The sequence below is a fragment of the Mastomys coucha genome, unplaced genomic scaffold (genome assembly GCF_008632895.1).
Source record: "Mastomys coucha isolate ucsf_1 unplaced genomic scaffold, UCSF_Mcou_1 pScaffold21, whole genome shotgun sequence".
In the NCBI taxonomy this organism is placed as follows: domain Eukaryota; kingdom Metazoa; phylum Chordata; class Mammalia; order Rodentia; family Muridae; genus Mastomys; species Mastomys coucha.
The window spans coordinates 16,932,114-16,950,445 of record NW_022196904.1 but is presented as its reverse complement, the minus strand read 5'-3'; the positions used below and the strand labels follow the sequence as shown (position 1 = coordinate 16,950,445).

Here is an 18,332-nt window from a genome sequence, read left to right as displayed (position 1 = left end):
AAAAAAAAAAAAGACCAAGAGGATCAATGTGTGTTGCTGCTTGAGATTTTTATTTAATGTTTATTTAATGGGTGGAGATGGTTAGAGAACACAAAGTGCATGTGATGTCAAAAGATAGCTTCCAGGAGTCCATTCACTTCTTCTGTCATAGAAGTTCCAGGAATCAAACTCTGGTCCCCGGCCTCGGCGGCAGGCATCTTCATCTGCTTAGCATTGACCTAGTCAAGGGTTTAAGAAGGTTTGTTTAATAATCTGACAGCCATAGTCTACATTTCTGCCGTCTTATTTTATTTCTCTGTTCAGGAGTTTTTGTTTGCTTTCTGTTGTTTTCTCTTTTTGTTTAATTTTTGGGTGGAGGGGATAATTATCTTTCTTTCTTGGTTTTATTTACTTATGTGTTTATTTACTCATTTTGAGATAGGGTTTCTCTGTGTGTCCCTGGCTGTTCTGGAATTTGCTCTGTAGACCAGGCTGGCCTCAAACTCAGAAATCCGCCTGCCTCTGCCTCCTGAATGCTGGGACTAAAGGCGTGCGCCACCACCGCCCTGTACTACTTGGCTTTGTTTGAGGATCTCTTGCAGCTCAAGCTGGTCTCAAACTACTTATGTAGCAGAAGATGATCTTGAATTCCTGGGATTGGAAGCTAGCACTGCCACAGAAGTTGATGGAGTGCTAAGGATGGAATCCGGGGCTTTGTGCACGCTAGGCAAACAATCTGCCACTGAGCCATATGCTCTGGTTTTGAGGTTGAGGTGAAGGGTGTGAATGGGTTAGCAATGAGGAGAGGCCTCAGCTAAGTGTCTTTGCAGGGGTAGGTGTCTGATGCTCCAGTGCAGATGGGAGAATGTATTTTCTCTGGCTATCTATCTGGGCCAGGGCAGCTATCTTAGAATCCATTTATGTGGGTAGGGAAGCGCAGGCAGGCAGGAGCCAAGAGGGTGAGGCCATGAGTGGGGAGGACTCAGGGAGGAGAGTGGAAGCAAGAGTGGCTATGGCACAAGAGGAAGGTCGACCAGAAGTCCAGCCTGTGTCCTCACATCTCAGTTCCCACACCCACCTAGGAGGTCAGACCTATGGAGTTTCTCTGTTTCCCAAATTCAAGATCATGATGTGTCTAATGTTCACACACACGAAATCTGGATCGTTCCTACCTTTTTTAGATTTTTTTTCTGTTTTATTCAATGTTAGGGTACATTAAGCAAGATATCACAGGCCAGCCCCTCACTGGGGGATTCTAGGCAGGGGCTCTACCACTGAGCCACACCCCCAGCCCCTCACTGGGGGATTCTAGGCCGGGGCTCTACCACTGAGCCACGCCCCCAGCCCCTCACTGGAGGATTCTAGGCAGGGGCTCTACCACTGAGCCACGCCTCCAGCCCCTCACTGGGGGATTCTAGGCAAGGTCTCTCTTCATTGACAGTTTCTAACTTAGAATAGGATCTTGCTCTGTAGCCTGGGTAGGCCTTGATCTTTTAATACCTCTGTCTCAGCCTCTGGGGTTGCCAGAATGACAGGCCTGTACCTCCACACCTGGTCAAGCCTAATACTTTTTTAGAAATAAGATTTAGTTTTTTAGTATGCATAATTGTATATCTGTGTGTGGATTGGTGCATGTGAGTGGGGTATCATCAGAGGCCAGAAGAAAGCATTGGATCCCCCGGAGCTGGAGTTGTGAACTGTGTGAGGTGGATGCTTGGAATCCATCTTTGGTCCAAGCCAATGAGCCATTTCTTTAGCCCTGCATATGACAATCTTTTGTTTTGTTTTGTTTTTTCCGAGACAGGGTTTCTCTGTGTAGCCCTGGCTGTCCTGGAACTCACTCTGTAGACCAGGTTGGCCTCGAACTCAGAAATCCGCCTGCCTCTGCCTCCCAAGTGCTGGGATTAAAGGCATGCACCACCACTACCCAGCCATATGACAATCTTAAGACAAAGAATTCTAGAATCCAAGACTTTTAATTACATGGATTCCAACATTCTGGGTTTCTGTTTTCTTTGAAGGATTAAAAACCTAACTTCAGATAGTTAGATAGGGACTCAGAGCAGGAGTTCTGGAGTTTGCTTTCCACTGCATTTGCTACTTAGAACAAAATAGGATGAAGACAAATAAATGAATTTCTGAATGCAGGGATCATAAAGAGCTGTGTTTGCATAAGCAGGCATAGTACAGTTGGGAAGCATGGCTCAGCAGTAGAGCCCTTGCCTAGAATCCCCCAGTGAGGGGCTGGGGGCGTGGCTCAGTGGCAGAACACCTGCCTAGTTTGCTCAAGGCTCTAAATTTACTTCTCATTGCCAAGCTTCCCATCGACTTTTATTTAACTGGACCTACTGGAAAAGGTGTTCCATGCCCTCAGTGATCTAGGAAATGCACCTTATACTTGTGGGAAAATTCTGACACACATACTCATACACTAATACTAAGATGACTCACAGATCTGAAGGATCCAGAGCTAGCAAGGATGTGAAGCAATCAGAAGTCCCGGCAGACACTGAAGATCAAAGTAGAGGCTGATTCCACCCCATTCCACACTGGCAGATAAGTCAGGGGCTTGACAACGTGGTGTCCAGCAAGTTCACTGTAGATAAAGTAGAAGAATACCTGTTAGCAGCCAGCAAGATGGCTCAGTTGGAAATAGTTATGACCTGGGTCCAACCTCTAGGACCCACGTAGAGGAAGAGGCCTACTCCCCACATTGTCTTCTGACCTCCACATGAAGACCATAGCTCACACATTTTCAGGGACACACAGACACATAAGTACACACAAATGAAAAAAACAGCCCTTATAAAAATGTGTGGCTGGGCAATCATGGCACACACTACTAATTCTAGCACTCAGGAGGCAGAAACAGGTGATCTTTGTGAATTCAAGACCATCCTGGTCTACAGAGTGAGTTCTAGGACAGCCTGGGCTACAAAGAGAAACCCTGTCTTGAAAAAGAACATGTGGTGCCGGGCGGTGGTGGCGTACGCCTTTAGTCCCAGCACTTGGGAGGCAGAGGCAGGGGGATTTCTGAGTTCGAGGCCAGCCTGGTCTACAGAGTGAATTCCAGGACAGCCAGGGCTACACAGAGAAACCCTGTCTCAAAAAAAAAAAACAAAAGGAAAAGAAAAAGAAAAAGAACATGTGGACTCCAAGAAACAAACTCTACCCTGGTCAAAAGTCTGGAACTAAAAACAAATCATAAGCCCATCAGCTTGTGAATTAATTAATTAATCTGTTAATGAATATTAATATGTCTGTGTAAGTGAATACTACCCAGCCATGAGAAAGGATTATGCTGAAACCAATGATAGGAGATAAAGAGTTTAGGGGGCTGGAGGAATGGCTCAGTGGTTAAGAGCACTGGCTGCCCTGGCAGAGGACCCAGGTTCAAGTCCCAGTCCCTACACAGAGACTCACAACCCTCTAGAACTCCAGTCCCAAGGGATCCATCAACCTTTTCTGGCCTCTGTGGGTGCTGCAGGAGTGTAACGCACGTGGACACATGCAGGCAAATACTTATTATACATGTAACATAAATAAACCCTCCAGACCATGGAATGAAACGAGAGTCGTGTGGCCATAAATAATCTTATTCACACAGCATGGTAGCCACACCTGTGATCCCAGGAACTGGGTATCAGAGACAGGAGGATCGTAGTTCTGGATGATCCTGCACAGCACAGGGGGTTTAAAGGAAGTCTGGACTCCACGAGACAGTTCCGAGGAAACAAAATCCCCTTGCTAAAAACTGAAAACTGCCTGGGCCCAGCGGCTCATACCTTTAAATACAGCACTCATGAGGCAGAGGCATGCAGATCTCAGTGAGTTCAAGGCCAGTCTGTTTATATACTGAGTTTTAGAGCTGCATAGTAAGACTATGTCTAGATGGATGAATGGATGGATGGGTGGATGGATGGATGGGTGGATGGAGACAGACAGACAGACAGACAAACCTATCTCAAATACAGTGGTCCACTCCAGCAATCAGAACAATCCAAAGTTCAAGGCTGTCCTGGCCTAGGTAGTAGTAAGGCAGAGTCTTTCCGAATGAATGAGTAAATAAATAAGTACCTGAGATCTACGGTGGTCAGGCATGCATTCACAGGTAGCAAAAATATGAAGAAAACCAAACAAACCTTACCTAAAATTTAAAAATAGGTTGCTTGGTGGGAAGGAAGCTCAGGGTTTAGAACAGGACTTGGGGCCTCACTAAGGTGGGCAACCCTGATGCTAAACTGGTTATTCTTACCTTGTGAAAGGGTTTATGCCGCATTAAAACTATTTATTTATTTTTTAAAAGTTTTTTTTTTTTTTGAGACAAGGTTTCTCTGTAGCTCTGGCCATCCTGGAATTTGCTCTGTAGACCAAGCTGGCCTCAAACTTAGAGATTCTTTCTGACTGTCTCCATCAACACCTGGCTAAAATATTTTTTAATTACAATTTTTTTTTCAAAAGAGGGATTCTCTGTGAAGCCATGGCTGTCCTGGAACTCATTCTGTAGACTAGGCTGGCCTTGAACTCAAGATCTGCCTCCCTTTGCCTCCCAAGTGCTGGGATTAAAGGCGTGCGCCACCACCCGTTCAGCTAAATGTCCTTTTTATGTGATATATTTTGGTCATATTTCCTCTCTCCTTATCCCTCTCAGATCCTACCTACCCAACTTCATTCCCCTCCTCTCAAAACAAAAAATCAAAAACAAAAAACAAAAGCCAATAAGTAAAAAAAAAAAAAAAAAAAAAACCAAAAAAAAAAAAAAAAAAAAAAAAAATACATAAACAAAGCAAGAACAAATGGAGTCCATTTGTGTTGGCCAACTGATCCTGGGAGTGGAGCCTGCCTGGACCGTGGTTGATATACCGATGTCAAACTACTCCCTGGGGGATTCTAGGCAGGGGCTCTACCACTGAGCCACATCCCCAGCCCCTCACTGGGGGATTGTAGGCAGGGGCTCTACCACTGAACCACACCCCCAGCCCCTCACTGGGGGATTGTAGACAGGGGCTCTCCCACTGAGCCACACCCCAGCCCCTCACTGGGGGATTCTAGGCAGGGGCTCTACCACTGAGCCACGCCCCCAGCCCCTCACTGGGGGATTCTAGGCACAGGCTCTACTGCTTGGCCATCTCCCTTTTGGGCTTTCTGGGGTTTATTTGTTTTTGTCTGTTTGTTTGTTTTGTTTGTTTTCCTGTTTTGCCGAGTCTCCCTGTGTAGCTTCTTCTTCCTCTGCCTTCCATTGCTGGGATAACAGGAGTTTTCCACTACAGCCTGACCCTTTTTTCTGGAACTCATACTGTTCCAGGCCTGGCCTGAGAAGGGCTGGGCCCTCTTAACCCTCACAACTGTCTTATAAGGTATACGTTCTACCCCACTTTATAAGTGAGGAAGCCAGAGCTTACAGAGTGCTGGTAGCTGTCCCCTCTTCCTGTAAAGTCTCCCAAGGGGGCATTTTAGGGATCAGTGAGATGTCTCAAGAGACCAAGAAGTTTGCCTTCAAGCCTAAGGACTTGAATTCCCACCTAGGGCATCTCACAGTGGAAGGAGAGAATGGACCCCCAGAGTTTGTCCTCTGACAAACCTATCTATACACCACCATACACAGACACATATATACCCTAAATAAATAAATGTTATTTAAAACACAAGTTTACAGAGGTGTCTCTCCAGGACTGGAGAAATGATTCAACAAGTTAAAAGCACTTGTTGCTCTTGCAGAGGCCCCAGGTTTGATTCCCGGTACCCACTTAGCAGATCATGACCATCCACCTATCCACAACTTCAGTTCCAGGCGATCTGAAGCCCTCTTCAGGCCTCCAAGGGTTTTGCACACACATGGTATACATCCATAGACACATACAAGCCAAAAACAAAAAACAAACAAAAAAGAACCTCAGGGTATAAAAAATAAATCTAGAAGAAAGAGAAGAGGTCTCCGAGTCTAATAGTGGAGCCTTGCCTCACTCCACAAATGGCTAGACTGATGGCAGACACGCTTCCTCAAAGTAAGGCTTAAGAAGTGACCATTGGGCAGCGGACCGTTGGAAGAGCTTGCTCTGCATCACGGGCCAAAGGTTCCCGCCACCAAACGTTCATAAACTGGTTCATAAACCAAGTCAGTCGTAAACTGACTGTGGTTGCTGAAGCCTGTTATCCCAGCAGCAGGGATATGGAGGCAGGAAGATCCGAAGTTCAATGGCATCCTCATTCCTTGTCTTATTCTGGGGAAAAACCTCAGACATGCTCTCACAGGCTCTGATGGAGGAGTCAAGCAGTACAACCCTGTGAATTCTAATCTGATGAAAGAGGCAAGACCCAGACTGACCTCTGAGGAGGTGTGCTCACTCTGTTCCAGATGCACGCACTTTGTAGCCCATAAAACCATGCTTCAACACCCAGTTCCTCATTCATTCTCTCTCTCTCTCTCTCTCTCTCTCTCTCTCTCTCTCTCTCTCTCTCTCTCTCTTTCTCCTCCCCTCCCCACCCTCCCTCCTTTCCTACCTCCATTCCTTTATTCCCCATAGGCTCTCACTATAGCCCAGGCTAGCCTCAAACTCACCATGTCTATTCCTACCTCATCTCAGAGTACTAGGATTACAGGTGCTACTACCATGCTTGGCTCTAGTTCTTTTTAGAGGAGTGTAGGGAACTGAGACATAATCTTGCTATGTGGCCTGGGCTGGCCTCAGACTTCTAGCAACCCTCTTCAACTTCCTGAGAGCCAGAATAACAGATAGGTCTATGTCCCCAGCGGGACAGAATCAACTTTCCTTTTTCATAAAGATTTATTTTTTGTCAGGCATAGTGGTACACACTTTGAAGTAGGTGAATCTCTGAGTCTGAGGCCAGCCTGGTCTACAGAGCGAGTTCCAGGACAGCCAGAGCTACACAGAGAAACCCTTTCTCAAAAAAAAAAAAGACTTTAAAAAAAAAAAAAAACTTTGTGTATGTATGCACGTGCACGTGCATTGTGTGAGGGTACGTGTGTATGTGTGTGTGTGAGTGAGAGCATGTGTGTGTGAATGCATGTGTATGTGTGTGGGTGTTGTGTGTGGTGTGACTGTATGTGCTTGTGATGTGAGTGTGTGTGAGTGTGTGTTCCAATGTTTGTGTATGTAAATGTGAGTGTGGAAGTGTGTGTGGTGTATGTATGACGTGAGTCTGTATAACTCATGCCTCATGAGTGTGGAAGTTAAAAAACTATCTTTTCTCTTCTTCCACCATGTGGGTTTTGGGGGTCAAACTCAGGTCCACTGCGACATCTTACTGGCTCTCTTGCTGGCCTTGAACTGACTATGTGGCCAAGGATGACGTTGAACTCCTGATCCCGCTGCCTCCACATGCTAAGTGCTGGGATTAAGGCACACACCACCATGCTTAGTCTACGTGGTTCTTAAGGGGAACCCAGGGATTCGTGCACTCTAGCCCGGCACTCCACCAACCGAGCCCCAGCCCTCAGAACCTTCCTTCTTGCCCTTTCTCCCTCTTCTCCAACAGAGTGAACCAGAATCGGGGCTCCCCCTCCCACCTTTGAGGTGAATCCTAGAAGCAGGAAGTGTCTCTGGAGCATACCGCAGTTCCCAGCCCAGGACTTCCTGTCTCCCTGGGGCACAGTCCTACTTACCTGTCACCCACAAGTGCCATGACACCAGCTGGCTAATGACTGTCCCTGAAAGTGGAGCGTGCCAGGCTCCCAGGGGGTTTCCACAGCCAATCTCATCATGCCCTACCCAGGAAGAAGGAGCAACCCCACCTTCCAGACAAACTAGGAGGGAGTGTCCAGGCAGGGTGCTGCAGAGGCCACACTGCCCAGAGCCCTGGAACCTCCCACAGTAGGATAGAGATGCTCTCCCAGAGGCGCCACTGTGGCAGGAACGGCTTTACCAAAGGCTTAACTGCAGAGTCACTGAGTCTCCCAAATGTCACATGTACTTCTCAATGTCGTCATAACAGTATGAGATCACTGGGGGTGGGGACGGAGGCCATGAAGATCAGATGCCTGCAAGGCTGAGCCGTTTCCAAAGGTCACGTGGCAGCTGTGCTCTTCTGGAGTCTGGTACTTCTGGTGAGCCAGACAAACAAGACTGATGAGCTACGCCACCAGAGCTTGACCCAGTGGCCTGGCACAGCAAGAAAAGGTGTTGCCACCAAAGCCAAAGACCTGAGTTTGATCTCCAGGACCCGCATGGAAAGAACTGATTCCCAAAAGCCCGTCTTCTCTATTCCACATGAGTACTGTGACATGTGGATACCCATATACACACACACAAAATAAATACAGGTAGCTAGCGGGGTAGTGGCGGCACACACCGTTAGTCCCAACACGTTGCCTTCTGAGTGCTGGGATAAAGGGAGTGTTCCAGCATGACCTGGCACTTCTTACTAGAATTGATAGTGTGCCAGCACTGTCCTGAGAGGGGCTGAGCCATCTTGACCCTCATAACCATGTGACAAGGCATACATTTTGCCCCACTTTATAAGTGAGGAAGCTGAAGCTCAGAGAGGGCAAACCATTTACCAGGCATGCAGCTAGCAGGTCTATATTTTTTGTTTTGTTTTGTCTTTTTTTTTTTTCAAATATGCTCTATGTGGCCAAAGCTGACCTCAAGCTCATGAGCCTCTTACCTCAGCCTCCAAATGCTAAGATGGCAGGTGCCCAGCTCAACCCAATTTCACAGTGTCTCATTCACAGATGAGGACCTGTGGCCACAATCATCCACATAACATGACTGCCAACTCCTGAATCCTTCTGACCTATACCCAACCTTCCAAGACACGCAGCCACCCGCCAAGGGGCAGGTGCCAACCTTCCCATATTCTGACCCTGTCCCTCTGCCCTGATCTACGTGGTTGGGGGAGTGGCCCTCTCCCAGGACTAAGAGAGAACAAACCAGGTGTTGCAATGCCCTGACTCAGCTCCTGGGTGCAGACCCAGCCAGAGGAGAGAGAAGGAAGATTAAGCCTTGGCTGAGTCCCAGATGGGTTGACTCTGCCCAGTGTCAGGGACTCAGGCAGCCGCCAAGGCCCCAGGGCGGAGCCAAGAAGTCCAGACCTCCCTCCAGGAAGCTGGCCTGCTTTTACCCCTGGGGGCAGGGTATCCTAGGGGGAAGAGAGCAGGCACTGGACCCAGGGAGGATGTCCAGCCAGGACCATGGAGAGGAGGCTCTTTGTGACCTCTTCATCTAGGCCAGCATTTCCCAACCTGTTGGTTGCAACCCCTGGGCCAGGGTTGAATGACCCTTTCATAGAGGTCGCATACCAGACATCCTGCAGGTCAGATATTTACATTACAATTCATGTCAATGACAAAATTATAGTTATGAAGTAGCAACAAGATAATGTTATGGTTAGGGGTCATTACAGCATGGGGCTGCAGTGTTAGGAAGACCTCTGCTCTAGGGTCTTGCTCCATTCCTTCTTGCTGCAATGGTCACCTCTGTCCCCATGCTAATCCCTCCCTATCCCAAGCTACAGGTGTGGGCTATGCTGTCAGATTCTGTAGATGCTCCCAACCCACACCCTCACCCTTCCATGCCTCAGTTTCCTCATCTGAACCATTCCTTCCCAAGGGTAGGGGCAGACAATTGGGGCTAGTTTGAACTTTCTGGCTTCAGGTAACCTGATGGCTACTTGGTCAGCTCAGGAGGTTGGAGACATTACCGGAGCCCTGCTTAAAACCTGAGTCCTTTCAGTTCCTTGTGGTGTGAACTACGGAAGCAACTACAACTGAAAAATCCACTGTATTTCATTTCATCTCTTGATAGGCTCTCATGTAGCCCAGGCTAGCCTGGAACTTCACAAAGTAGCTGAGAATGACCTTGAACTCCTGATCCTGCTACCTCCACCTCTCAGGTGTTGGGATTACAGGCCTACGTCACCTTGATGGGTTTATGTGGTGCTGGCATGGAACCCAGTGCATGTTGGGAAAGCACTCTGCCAACAGAGCTACAGCCCAAGTCACATTAGCCCAGAAATCTTAGATGAATTTCTTCACAGGGTGTGGCAGAGATTAAGGAGGCTGACCCCTGTGGGAACTTGACTAGAATGAGCTAGGCCTTCTGCTTCATTTGTGTACGTAAAAGGAGGTCCGGCTGTTTGGGTGAGAGTTAAGGCGAGCAGTGTGGCTAGACAGGACAATATATACCAGTAATCCCAGCATTTAGGAAACTGAGGCATAGTTTGGGTCCAGCCTGGACTACATAGTGAGTTCCAACTTCAACTACATAGCAGCTTACATCAGAGCAACAACAATGGGGCTGGAGAGCCGGCTCAGCAGTTCAAAGCACCGCCTGCTCTTTCAGAGGATCAGGGTTCGATTCTGGGCACCCACAGGGTGCTCACAGCCATCTGTAACTCCAGCTCCAGCGGATCTGGTGCCTGTTTCTGGCTTCCATGGGCACTAGGCATGTGCAAGGTGCACAGACACATGTGTAGGCAAAGCACTCATACACATACTCATAAAATGAATAAATCTAAAAACTAAAACAAATTAAAATCCCACTCAGGAGGCTTAGCGGGGGAGGACACTTTGAGCTACACAGCAAGACCCTGCCTCAGACAAACAGACAGACAGAGGAGAGGCCAATAGATGGGAGAAGCAGCAGTCAGTAAACTGCTTGCCCCATCAAGCACAGGACCTGAGCTCATCTGTGGAGAAAACACATTTAAAACTCTAGGTGTGGGGCTGGCGAGGTGGTTCAGCGGCTAAGAGCACTGACTGCTCTTCCGAAGGTCCTGAGTTCAAATCCCAGCAACCACACGGTGGCTCACGACCACCCGTTATGAGATCTGACACCCTCTTCTGGGGTGTTAGAAGACAGCTACAGTGTACTTATGTATAATAATAGATAAATATTGTAGTTATGTATAATAATAAATAAATCTTTTAAAAAAAAAAAAACCTCTAGGTGCAAGCCAAACTGCGGTGGCACACACCTTTAACGTCAGCACTCAGGAGGCAGATCTCTGAGTTGGAGACCAGCCTGGTCTCAGAGTGAGTTCCAGAATAGGTAGGGCTACTCAGAGTAAAATGATTGCCCTGCCAAGCAGAGGACTTGAGTTTAATTGTGAAAACCCACATTAAAAATAGTAGGCGTGATATATCCTTGTCTGTAATTCACACACTGAAAACGTACTAACAAACACATCCCTGGCACTTGCTGGCCTCTGGTCTACTAACCTAGACCAATCAGGGCATCAGGGGTCAGTGAGAGACTGTATCAAAAAGGAAAAAAGGTTGATGGCATTGACACAGAGGAATAGCACCCATGGTAGTCCTCTAGACACACACAGAAACAGACACACACACACACACATACACACAGACACGTACACACCCATACACACGTATTCACACACATACATACGTATTCACACCTATACACACGTATTCACACCCATACATACGTATTCACACCCATACATACGTATTCACAGCCATACACACGTAAACACAGATACACACGTAAACACAGATACACACGTAAACACAGATACATACGTAAACACAGATACACACACATACTTTTTTCTTTTTTTTTTTTTTTAGACAAGTGCTCTGTGTGGCCCTGGCTGTCCTTTATCTCACTCTGTAGATCAGACAGGCCTTGAACTCACAGAGATCCTGCCTCTGCCTCCCAAGTGCTTGGATTAGAAGTGTGTGCCACCACTGCCCAGCCGGCACACATTTTTTTTTTTAAAAGGGGGAAAGACAGAAAAGAAAAATATGTTTTCTAGAGTTGGTCCACTTTGCAGGTGGAAGGATCAAGGTTGGATGACATCATTTAATTCTCTGGAAGTCACACAAATAAAGCGCAGTTGGTAGGATCTGCACCCAGGCCTCAGAAGCAAAGAGGGATGAACAAATTGATGCGGGTGAGAGAGGACGAGGGCCTCCACCTAGCCTCCCCCTCTGTCTCCCCCACCTCGCTTCTCCTGGGTACTTTGACTAAGTGGGCCAGGTTCCTTTTCCCTCCCCTCCTCCCCAGGAGAACTTAGGGAGGATGCAGGAGACAGGAAAGAAGGATTGGAACAGAAACGAAGAGCTAGGTGTTTGCATGAGGGAAAGTGGTTAGACACCAAGCAGGACTTCACAGCCCTCTCTGGGAAGTTTTTGGGACTCATCCAGGGGCTGCCCCTGCCAGTGGGTGGGGGCCTCGAAAGCTAAAGCACCCTAGAGGGGAGACCCCTCTAGTCCTCCCCGCCTAGGGTTCAAAAAGCCAGGGGGGAAACAGGCGGGGAGGCTATCCTGGTTCCACATCCTCCATTCCCGACACTGGAGGGGAGGTTGCTGGGGGATCTGGGACTTTCCTACGCAGCTAAACTTTCTGGGAAACCAGAGACAGCTGCAGGGCGGGACTCATTCCAGGCCTACCTCCCTCCCCGCCCCTCCCCTCCATCCCTGCCGGTCCCCAGGCACAGTGTCTTCCACCTTCCCTAAGGGGATCCTCAAAAGCTGTTTCTTTAGGCCAATAAGACGGCTCAGTGGGTAGAAATGCTTGCTGCCAAGCCCGGCCGCATGAGTTCCATTTCTGAGAACCAATGCTGGAGGGAGAGAACTCACTCCCGCAAGCGGCCCTTTGCATTTGCGCGCGCGCGCGCACACACACACACACACACACACACACACACACACACACACCACGCACGCAGTAAGCTAGTAAGCAAATGTGAATACCGAGATTGGTAAACACAAGGATTCCTGCCTTAGCTGTGCTTCCTCTGATCTCCTCCCTCTACTGACTTTGGCTGAAGATACCTGCCAAATAGTCCTCCTCCCTCACCACCTCCCTTAGACCCTCACCTCCTCTCTTAGACCCTCGCCTCCTCCCTTAGACCTTCACCTCCTCCCTTAGGTCCTCACCTCCTCCCTTAGGCCCTCACCTCTTCCCTTAGACCCTCACCTCTTCCCTTAGATCCTCACCTCTTCCCTTAGACCTTTATCTCTTCCCTTAGACTTTCACCTCCTCCCTTAGAGCCTCACCTCCTCCTCCCTTAGACCACCACCTCCTCCTCCCTTAGACTATCACCTCCTCCTCCCTTAGACTATCACCTCCTCCTCCCTTAGACTATCACCTCCTCCTCCCTTAGACTACCACCTCCTTCTCCCTTAGACTATCACCTCCTCCTCCCTTAGACTATCACCTCCTTCTCCCTTAGACTACCACCTCCTCCTCCCTTAGACTATCACCTCCTCCTCCCTTAGACCCTCACCTCTTTCCTTAGACTTTCACTGCCTCCCTTAGAGCCTCACTTCCTCCTCCCTTAGAGCCTTACCTCCTCCTCCCTTAGACCACCACCTCCTCCTCCCTTAGACTATCACCTCCTCCTCCCTTAGACTACCACCTCCTTCTCCCTTAGACTACCACCTCCTTCTCCCTTAGACTACCACCTCCTTCTCCCTTAGACTATCACCTCCTCCTCCCTTAGACCCTCACCTCTTTCCTTAGACTTTCACCGCCTCCCTTAGAGCCTCACTTCCTCCTCCCTTAGACCCTCACCTCCTCCCTTAAACCCTCATCTCCTCTCTTAAACCCTCACCTCCTCCCTTAGATTTTCACCTCCTCCCTTAGGCACTCATCTCTTCCCTTAGGCCCTGTCTTTTCCCCATAGATCCTTCTCCACAGGTCCTTCTGTCTCCCCTCCATTCTCACACAGGAGTCCCTCAACACTACCTCTCCCAGCACCTCTCCACACCTCTGAGTCTGGCACACAACACTTTGTACCACGTGCTCTAGTCCCATAAGGGCCAAGCCAAGGCCCTGCCTGTCCCAAGGTGGCAGCAGTGTGAGAGTCACCCCTAAACCCTGCCCCCAGCCTCAGCTTTCCTCTCTGAACTGTGGTCAGAGTTCTCGACCTTTCCTTTGGGTTTGAGGGGCCCAGAGGTGTGGGCTATCAGAAGCTGATTCCTCACTCTGCCATTACTGCACTCCTCCCGTGCCGGCAGAGGTGACATGGCCTGCTGTCAGAACAAACTGAGTCTCAAGAGAGAAGATTGACTACTCTGAATTCACAGAGAAGGTCACTGAGGTCATTGGGGACAGGAACTCAGGGCCTGGCGTGACAGGAAAGAGCACTATCATCGAGCTGTGTTAGGGATATAAGACATTTACTCACTTAGTTTGTGTTTGTGTGTGCACGCGGGGCAGGACATGTGGAGGACAAAGAACACCTGTGGGAGTCATTTGTCTCCTCTAATCCAAGACTGAACCCAAATCATTCTACTTGGTGACTAGCACCTTTATCTGATAAGCCACCTCACTGGACTCTTCATTTTGGGGACCATGTAGCCCAGGCTGGTCTCAAACTTTCTCTGTAAATAGCTATGGCTGGGCTTTGTCCTAGCCTTCACCTTGGTGCTGGAATATCAAGCATGAACCACCATACCCACACTGCATTTTTGTTTTTGTTTTGTTTTTGACTTTTATTATTGAAATAGTCTCCACGAGTTGCCCAATTAGCCATCACCTCACTCTATAGCCTAGGCTAGTTGCAACCCTTCTATATACTCTTTCCTTAGCTCCTGAGTAGCTCAAATTACAGGCAAAAGCGACTCCCCAGGTGGCTTGGAGGTGAGATTTGAACACGGATCTCTTCAAATCAGTAGCCTCTCCCCTGATTCACCTTAATAGCACACTATGGGGCGGGGTGGGGGTGAGGCAGCTGGAGAGAGAGACAAAAGGCAATAGGAAGTGTTAAGGTCGCCTGGCACTTCGAATCCCACGAACCAGGTTAACCATCCACCTGGGTGCGGCCCCAGGCGGCCAAAGTCCCTTCACAGACTCCACACCCACTCACACGGTCCCAGAGGAGCTCCGCGGAGCGCACAGAGACAAAAGATAGAGGAAAATGGGGGAGGGGGTGGCTCACACCTGTAATCTCAGCACTGAGGCAGGAAGATTGCCCCTAGTTCTGTGGCCAGCCTGGGCTAAAGAGACTCTTCTTGTCTGGAGGGGGGAAAAAGGAGTCAGGGAACAGAATGCTGGGCCAGGTCTGTGGAGACACATGAACATCCAGAGAAAGATCCGGGGACCCTGAGAATATTCTGGGCAGGTTTGTGGTGCAGTGCCTATTCCCCTGCCTCTCTAAGTCTGCAAAGGTGCCCCGCCCCCCTCCGCCTCCCTGTGATTCAGTGACCTGGACTCAACCCCAGTGTGTGCTCCACCTCCCGGGATGTCCGGGAAAGCCCCGAGCTGCTGTCCCGCCCTGGGGCGGACCCGGAGGAGGCGGAGCCTCTGCCCCGCCTCCCCACCTCCCCGGCTCCAGCGTGTTTGAGTCAGGGCCCCAACCAGCCTGGCCTGTTCCCCACCAGCCAGCCCCTCCTTGGGGTGGGAAGGGAAGTGGGGAAAGCTGAGGGAGTTAACCTGCACCCCAAGCCCCCCACAAGTGTCTGGCTTTGAGCCCTAAGTGAGGCCTGCTCGTCCAACCTCTTAACTCTCCCTATCTACACTTACATCTCTCAGGATCTGTCTCCAAGTCTCTTGGCTCTCTCTGCATCTGGGATTCATTGGCGCTTCGTTCTGTGAGGCCTCTGGCTGGGTGCAGGGACCTGGCAGGGAGACACATACAAAGCTCTCCTGCGTCCCTAGCTACCCTGTGCCTTTCGAGTCAGAAGGCATGAGGAAGGCAGAGGGTGTCCATTTTCTGGGCATCAGCCAAGAACCAGTCCCTGCCCTGGACTGGACTTTTCTCTCTCACAAAGAATGAGTCTGAGCTCACCCTGATGGTGCAGACCTGCCATCCCACCTCAAGAGACAGGCAGGAAGATTTCAAGTTCTAAGCCATCCTGGGCTGCAGAACAAAGACCAGGCCAGCCAGGGCAGCTTAGTCTTAAAATGGAAACCAAAGAGGACTGAGAGATTGCTCCGTGTGCACAAGCTCCCAGGCTCCAGCATTGCAAAAAGGAAACGGCTCAGAGGGAGAAGTGCATGGCCAAGGTCACCCAAGAGGAAGTAGGACTCCGGATTCAGACCCATGCCCTAGCAACCCTGTGGCCTCTAAGAACTTCAGGGTTGGGACCAAGGGTCCCGGCTGAAAGACTCAGAAACACTAAAGGAAAGATGGGGCCAGTGGGAAGGGAAGGTGCTCACAAATGTAGACTCCGCCGATAGTCAGACACAGCTAAGAGATTCAGAGATGGAGGACTTGGGGGAGGGGCTGAGAAACATGGATCCCTAGCTCGCAGTAGGCCCTTCCTCCCCATCTCAGCCAACAGAAACGTTTGCTGGTTATGGTGTTCCAGGGGAGATGGGAGGCAGAGGAGGGAGTATAGGGAGTTCAGGGTCATCCCCTGCCAAACAGCAAATTTAAGGCTAGCCTTCGACCCCTGATCGAAGAAAAAAAAAGGAAAGAAGGAAGGAAGGAAGGGAGGAAGGAAAGAAGGAAGGAAGCAAAGAAGGAAGGTTCTAAAGATAGATAGATAGATAGATAGATAGATAGATAGATAGATAGATAGATAGATAGATAGATAGATAGATGGGGGCACAGTAGTACAGGTGTCATTTCATCACTCAGGAAGTCGAAACAAGGGGAACAGAAGTTTAAGACCACCCTCTGCTACATAGCAGAGACTAGCCTGGGCTACAGGAGCTCCAGTCTAACAAAGTGAGAGACAGACAGAAGGTGTGGGAATCTCAAGGACTCAGACCCAGACCAAGCTCGGGGAGGCACAATGAGCAGAGTGGCGGGTGGGGACCAGGAGCTCCGCCTCCGAGACGCGGGTCCAGGAAACCCCTGGGGCGGACGGGTGGCCCCGGGGGCCCGGGGGCGGGGAGGCGGGAGGCGGGCGCCGCCCCGACTGACAAAAGTCCCTTCAGTTCAGTCGGAGGCAGGGGAAGTCCCGCAGCCCGGCGAGACCGCCTTCCCGTGCCGAGCTCGCCGCACGCCCCGGCGTCTCCGGGCGGCCCGATGCCCCGATGCCCCGCGGGGGCCATGGACGAGGGGCCCGTGGACCTGCGCACCCGGCCCAAGGGCACCCCTGGCGCCGCGCTGCCACTCCGCAAGCGCCCGCTGCGCCCCGCGTCCCCAGAGCCCGCAGCCACACGCGGCCCCCCTGGACCCCTGGACACTCTGCGCAGCAGCTGCGACGTCCCAGCTGTCCCTGGGCCCCCTCACTGCGTGGCCAGACCGGAGGCCCTTTACTACCAGGGTGAGTGGCCTCCCCCACTGGGCCGGGCGGGGGCCACCTAAGGTCAGCAGAACACAGGACACAAATAGATGGGGTTCCTGGTAGCTGGGACTCCAGGGTGGAAGTTGGTGTCCCAGAGGCAGCTAGGAAAGAGGTTGAGAAGTCCTGGAGCTCAGCCCTGAGGGTGCCAAGTAGTACACCCAGGCAGGTGCCCAAGGGTCAAATGCCTTGTGGGGGTAGGGGGTCCCACGACACTCCAGAGACACAGAATATCGGGTTGGGAGAGACCAAATGTTCAGGACTATGAATACTGTCACTCGGGCCTTGGAAACTGGAGTCCTGATAAGCAGATATGGGGAGATGAATAGAAATGGACCCGGGATCCGAGGAGGCTGATACAGTAGGTTAAAATCCTGGGAACCGAGGTTTCAGGGAGTATAGAGATTGAGAGAAGGACACTAGGGTCTGAGGACCCCAGTGTTTGGGCCACAACTCTAAATGATGGCACGAAGTGTCCCAAGAACCCCAATATTGCAGATGCGGGGGAGTCAGCAAGCAAAGCCAGCATTCTGCAGGCCAGTTGCGTGCACTCACAAGTGTCCCTGGGTCAGGTGGTCTTAGGGGCAGGCTTGGGGACTGAGGGTTCTAAGAGGAGGGACACAAGGAAGTTAGAAACTGAAGGGCTTCAGTCCAAGGGGATACAGGGACCTGGAAAGGTGGGACCTCAGAAAGGGAACCCCAAAGCTAGTCAGACAGCAGGAAACCAGATACCCTTCTCCTCAACTTTTATATCCAGGAAGAGACATCCCCCTGCAGTAGCCACTTACTAACTGCTCAGTACCCCAGAGCTGCTGAGCTTCTCTGGGCCCCCCAGCTTCTGCCTATCGTGCTTCAGCCAGAGGACACTGTGTAACAGGGGGCCTTCCTCTGTCTGATGAGAACCCCGTCCTCCATTTTCCCATCTGTGCAATGGTCCTTCCCAAAAGTGTCACCCAAAAGGGTTCTAGGGACAAGTTTTCTGACTGCCCCAACTCCCCAGACCCCTACACCCAGATATTAGTTCATCATTTATTCCTTCAGCTACAAAATTACTCAGTGTAATCTTATAACTGAGGTTCCCTGCTGGGTGGTGATAGGGTTCTCTCTGTCCTTGAGGGTCCTTTCTGTAGCTAGAGGTCAGACATTTGTGAGAGAAGAGGCATGATATAGGAAGGAATAGGGATGAGGG

At 50.2% G+C, this 18,332-nt stretch overlaps 1 protein-coding gene and 1 long non-coding RNA gene across 2 annotated transcripts in view; one reads left to right on the top strand and one right to left on the bottom strand.

Moving 5' to 3' along the window:
* Window positions 1-29: 29 nt before the first annotated feature.
* LOC116101775 overlaps window positions 30-18,332 on the bottom strand; it is a 22,316-nt gene continuing 4,013 nt past the window's right edge. Inside the window, exons 2-3 of the long non-coding RNA XR_004122920.1 lie at window positions 2,431-2,575; window positions 30-218 (exon numbers count right to left, since the gene is read on the bottom strand). This is a non-coding gene — a long non-coding RNA (uncharacterized LOC116101775). The remainder of the gene's footprint in view (window positions 219-2,430; window positions 2,576-18,332) is intronic.
* The window catches only part of Bcl3 (BCL3 transcription coactivator), a 14,518-nt gene continuing 12,949 nt past the window's right edge, over window positions 16,764-18,332 (top strand). The window contains exon 1 of the mRNA XM_031385601.1: window positions 16,764-17,125. Coding sequence (XP_031241461.1) covers window positions 16,885-17,125 — 241 coding nt within the window. The 5' untranslated portion in view covers window positions 16,764-16,884. The remainder of the gene's footprint in view (window positions 17,126-18,332) is intronic.